The sequence below is a fragment of the Rattus norvegicus genome, chromosome 10 (genome assembly GCF_021556685.1).
Source record: "Rattus norvegicus strain SHRSP/BbbUtx chromosome 10, alternate assembly SHRSP_T2T, whole genome shotgun sequence".
Lineage (NCBI taxonomy): Eukaryota > Metazoa > Chordata > Mammalia > Rodentia > Muridae > Rattus > Rattus norvegicus.
In genome coordinates, this window is record NC_141543.1 from 57374818 (window position 1) to 57380843 (window position 6026).

The window sequence follows — 6026 nt, forward strand, 5'->3', positions numbered from 1 at the left end:
CTCTAATGTTAGCCCATGTGTTCACTATCTCCTTTTCCGTCATATTATATTTTACTTGATTATTGGTTTTGATGGGCTACTTTGGAAGCAGGGTTTTACCATGGTGGCCTCAAAGATCTAAGATAAGTAATGCATATGACTCAGACTCCTTAGTGGCTGGGTGTACAAAGCCCATTCCACCATGCTTAGCTGCCCTTCAGCTTCCCTGAAAGCTAGTTCTACTGTGTTGGGCAATAGTAAACAAGGCAAGTAGGTCTTTAGTATAGGATTTAATGGGAATTTCACTAGAGTAGAGTATATGTTCAAGGATTCAAATTCTTCTGGTGTTTTTATTACTATCTCTTCTCTTTGGTTTTATTTCCCAAGTGAGGTATTCACTGTACAAAGATTCCATGTCTTGCAACTGTTTGTGCTAGGGAACAGAAAAATGGCATTTTTAAAATTTTTCTATATAAGTCTTCACTTTGCTCACAGATATTCCTATGCAGCTCCCAATGGTATGACATTTCTTTCTCCTGCTGATCCTCTCTTCTCACCAAACTCCTGTTCCTACTTCTTTCTTTGTGGCATTTTAAACCATTTTTTTCAGAGTCCTGTCCTTTCTGAACTAGTTTTTTCTTAGGAGACAAGAATGGGGATGAACAGCTTTCTCAAAGTAGGAAGCTTTCAGAACTGTGCAGAGGCAAATTGAGCAGCCCATGGAGTGAGGAAGACTTTTGCAACTGAGAGAATTCCTACTATGTTTTTAAATTGTTAGTTTCAAAAGGGGGGGTCATTGGGAAAAATAATAAAATAATTAATATGTCCACCCATCAGTTGGGGTCAGCAGGTCATCTTCGTCGGGTTTGTACCTTGGGAAGTTTGGTGTAGCTCCTAAAGAAAAGGCAACCAAGCTTAGCACCCTCAGACTACAGCACGTCCAACTCCAAAGACTGTTGTAGCAACCTGGATGCTTGGAGTACTTGGATGGTTGCATCCATTTCTGTGGCCAGTGGCTTCTGATGCAGATCAACAAGTCTCATACCTGAATTTCCTGGATGTACCAAATGCTTGAGAGTCCACCGCTACCCACATTCAGCAATTATTCCTGTGATTTAAGCTTTTGATGAATCAAAAAAGGAGGATTTATTTTTCTCATTTGTCTAGCCTTGACAAGTACTTGCCACCTCCATTCCATACCTAAGCTCATAGGAGGAAGGGTGATCTATTTCACAAAATGGTGCTCAAGGGTCTTATAAGAGACTCTTACCTAGCAGCTGGTAGTGTGTTGGCTAGCACCTATTCCTAGAGAAAAGAACATTGTTCTTTCAAGGGGATTAGACCTGTGAAAGAAAATGCCTTTTGAAACATGACTTGTTAATTGTAGATTTCTCTAGGACAGACATGCTGGCACATGTCTGCAATTCTAGCACAAAGAAAGTTAAGAATCATGAGTGTGGGGCCAGCCTGGGCTACATGGAAAGTTCTAGGCCAGATTGAGCTACCTAGCAACATGAAAGAGAGAGCCAAAGGAAGAAGGAAGAGGGAGGTCTAACTCATAAAAAAATCATTTGACATCAAACTATAGTTTTATTGCATTTCTTACGTATGTGAGTATATGTGTCTATCGGGGGAGACATACACACTTGTGTGTGGAAGCCAGAGATTGATACCAGATCTTACTTGCTCTACATTTCATTTGAGACAGAGTCTCTCACAGAATTCAAATCTCTCCTATTCAGCCAGACTGGCTGGCCAGTGAGCCCCAGGAATCCCTCTGTCTCTGCTTCCCCAGAACAGGGATCACACACATGCACAGCTATATCTAGCTTTTTTATATTAATTCTTGGTGTTGAACTCATGTTCTCGGCTCCCATGGCAAGCACGTTCTTGACTGAGCTACAGTCTCAGCTCCCAAACCTGTGTATTAAAAAGCAACAAGCTATATAAGAAGATGTTTCAATATGCACATGTCTTCTTTGAAGAGAATGATAAACTGTATATGACATAAAACATACAGTTCAGGGAACTTAAAAAGAGTTTAAAATTCTTAGAGACTGTCACCACTTCAACATCCTTCTCTCAAACTTTCTCACCTCCCTCAGGTGAAACATTCTATCTACTAAATTCTCCTCCCCAGCAAAGATTAAAACAGAGGCAGAAGGAACACCCATTCAGAGCCTGTCCCACATGTGGCCCATACATATACAGCCACCCAATTAGACAAGATGGATGAAGCAAAGAAGTGCAGGCTGACAGGAACCGGATGTAGATCTCTCCTGAGAAACATGGCCAGAATACAGCAAATACATAGGCGAATGCCAGCCTCAAACCACTGAACTGAGAACGGGACCCCCGTTGAAGGAATCAGAGAAAGGATTGGAAGAGCTTGAAGGGGCTCGAGACCCCATATGAACAACAATGCCAACCAACCAGAGCTTCCAAGACTAAGCCACTACCCAAAGACTACATGGACTGACCCTGGACTCTAACCTCATAGGTAGCAATGAATAGCCTAGTAAGAGCACCAGTGGAAGGGGAAGCCCTTGGTCCTGCTAAGACTGAACCCCCAGTGAACGTGATTGTTGGGGGAAGGGCGGTAATGGGGGGAGGATGGGGAGGGGAACACAGATGTAGAAGGGGAGGGGGAGGGGCTAGGGGGATGTTGGCCAGGAAACAGGGAAGGGGAATAACAATCGAAATGTAAATAAGAAATACTCAAGTTAATAAAGAAAAAACAGAAAAAAAAATTCTCCTCCCCAACCCCTACCCCCAGCACCTGCCAAATGCTAGTCTACTAGCATACTATGAATCTGAATACTCTAATATAAATGAAATTATGTAACATATCCATTTGAGACTTACTTCATCTAACATTAGGTCTTCAAAGTTTATTCGTATTGTAATGTCATGACTTCCTTCTCTTTGACTATTGGCTAATCTTCTTTGTGTGTGAATGCTAACTTTTATTCCGCCTTTCATATGCCAGTGGACCATTAGATCATTTTCATCTTTTGGCTACTGTAAGCATGCCTGAATGTAATTGTATAAATGTCTTTTCAATTCCTAGTTTCCATTTCAGGGGTAGGAAATCAGAGCATTTCTGGATCGTATGGAAATTGTATTCCTACTGTGGAACCACTGTACCAGTTGGGCAGCACCTGTACCAGGTGCAAAATGGCATTTTGCTCGAACCTTCATGTGCATTTCTCTGTGGATTGACAGTTTCACCCTTTCAAGTGCTTCCAGGCCCTTTTTCTTTTGGAGAAATGTCTTTCTATTCAAATTCTTTGCCTGTTTTCAAATAGGACATTTTGAAGACTTTTCCTCTCTATTGTTGTTCAAATATAGGAGTGCTTTATATATTGTGGCTATTATTAATCCTTTCTTTGACAGGTGATTTCAAAATGCTTCCTCCCCTAACATTCCATTTATTAAAAAAAAAAAGACGGCTTAACTGATTTAGAACACACTTTGGTATAGAATCACACAATCTGTTATTAGGTCAGACATGTGCAGTGAAAATCCCAACTGCCCCAGTGGAACAACGCTGGAGAGGTTAGCGCCCAGGATGGTGGCCATGTGACAAAATTTTTAACTGAACACAATACTTTAAGCAAAGTCTATGGCAGTTTTATTTTTAGAAAACCCATGCAAATCAAAGTTATGATGAATATTTTATGTTTTAATTTAGAGTAGCTATTTTATAGATGCTATTAATTACAAATTAGTTTTTCATCTGAATGCCTGGCATAATGCTTCAAAGTCTCATGAGATCTCAGGATACATCTTTCCCAGAAGAGTCTCACACCCCACAAGACACTGGCTTTTCTTGCTCTCACTTTATACCATAAAAACAAACAAACAAACAAAAAAACCACCCCATTGAGATATATACATATATATATGTATATATATATACATATATATATATATATATATCCTACAACTCTGAAACCCACAGCTAGTCAAGGTGCAGATATTAAGACTTGTACAGGATGCACAACCCTGAATAAAACATCTCTATTGCAGATCCTCCTCAAAAGGATCAGGGATCACAGATGGAACAGACATGGTGGGAGGGACAAAGTTAGTTGGTGAATGTAAGTAAACAGTCTCTTTTGGACACACCAGGTCAGTTGACATCAACTCACAGTGTCTCTGACAGAATGCACAAGACCTGTACAAGCTCAAGCCAGACCAAATTCCATCACTGAGAGGGGAGATGATGAGCATAAAAATCCCTCCCCTAGCCTAAGAGCTATTGGACCATGATAGCAGCTGGGAGACAATCAGTTTCCTTTAAGAGTATAGTCCTGGCAAATGGACTGCACTCCAACAGAAGACACACATATAGGAGGAACATATGGACAGCACAAACTGGCCTTAATAGGTGCAAAAAAATGGAGGAGGAGGAGGAGGAGGAAGAGAAGGAGGAGGAGGAAGAGAAGGAGGAGGAGGAAGAGAAGGAGGAGGAGGAGGAGGAAGAGGAAGAGGAGGAGGAGGAGAAAAAAGGAGAAGAGGAAGAAGAGGAAGAAGGAAGGAAAGAAGGAAGGAAGGAAGGGAGGGAGGGAGGGAGGAAGGAAGGAAGGGAGGGAGGGAGGAAACGACACAATGTTAGGTGGGTATAAAAGAGGAGGTATATTTGAGAAGAGTTAGAAAAAAATAAATATAATTGAGTTGCTGTCACATCCTCTGCCCGTCACCATGGCTGCCACAAACTGGTGCTGATTCAGCATGGCGAGAGGGCCTGGAACCTGGAGAACCACGTCAGCATCTGACACCAACCTGAGCCTAGCAGGCCACGAGGAGGCAGGCAGGCATTGCAAGATGCTGCCTATGAGTTTGACATCTGCTTCACCTCTGTGTAGAAGAGAGCAATCTGGACTCCATGAACAGTCCTGGATGCCATTAACCCGATGTGGTTGCCAGTGGTTAGGACCTGGAGCCTCAATGAGCGACACTACAGGGGTCTAACAGGTCTCAATAAAGCAGAAACTGCTTCGAGGCATGGTGAGGCACAGGTAAAGATCTGGAGACGATCTTACAATGTTCCACCGCCTCCAATGGAGCCTGATCATCCCTTCTACAGCAACGTCAGCAAGGATCGCAGGTATGCACCCTTTACTGAGGACCAGCTACCATCCTGTGAGAGCCTGAAGGATACTATTGCCAGCACTGCCCTTATGAAATGAAGAAATTGTCCTCCAGATCAAGAACTGGGAAAGGGTCCTGGTTGCTGCCCATGGCAACAGCCTTAGGGGGATCCTCAAGCATCTGGAGGGTCTCTCAGAAGAAGCCATCGTGGAGCTGAACCTGCCAACCGGCATTCCCATCGTCTACGTACTGGACAAGAACTTGAAGCCCATCAAGCCCATGAAATTCCTGGGAGATGAGGAGATCGCGAGTAAAGCCATGGAAGCTGCGGCCGCTCAGGGCAAGGTGAAGAAGTGAAGGCGAGGAGGCAGACTCCTACCCCGACACCCTCCCTGCCTGGTCCTGCCTCTTGCACTCTCCCCCGCACCTGCCACACTGACTACATCTTTAGGATCTTAAGTTTATGTTGTAGCTGCAGATGGGGACCTGTGGCTACCATTTTCGTTTTAGTATTTTATCCCTTGCACCCACTCCCTTCATAGAATCTAGCCAAAATAACACCTCTGAGGGTGCAGATTCTTGGTCCACATCCAGGGACAGCTCCCTCTACCAGGAGAGTTGAGAGACTGTAATTATAGTTTTTCTTAGTTCTTTGTTTACTAAGGGTCTGCTTAAGAAGAAGTCAGGGAGGAACTGTGCTGTGGTCTGACCAATGAGAAGAAGCTGTGGTCCAGTTTTATTCCTGGAACCCGTCCTGCACTCGTCTCACAATTAGGTAACTGGGGACATAGTCATTTTAGTGGAGAGTGAAAGTAACATCATGGTGATTAAAAGACCCTACTTTCTCTCTGACCCTAAAGGGGCTGCTGGCCCTAGAAGGTTAGGATCATTCTTGTCAAGTCTATGTGTTACATTTACTTTTACAAAAAAAAAAAAAGTAAAGAATATAT

At 43.1% G+C, this 6026-nt stretch overlaps 1 protein-coding gene across 1 annotated transcript; it reads left to right on the forward strand.

Moving 5' to 3' along the window:
- Positions 1 to 4898: 4898 nt before the first annotated feature.
- On the forward strand, positions 4899 to 5433 carry Pgam1-ps11 (phosphoglycerate mutase 1, pseudogene 11). The gene is given in 2 exon segments (XM_087575109.1): positions 4899 to 5152; positions 5154 to 5433. Coding segments are annotated over 2 exon segments (534 nt in total).
- Positions 5434 to 6026: the final 593 nt, after the last annotated feature.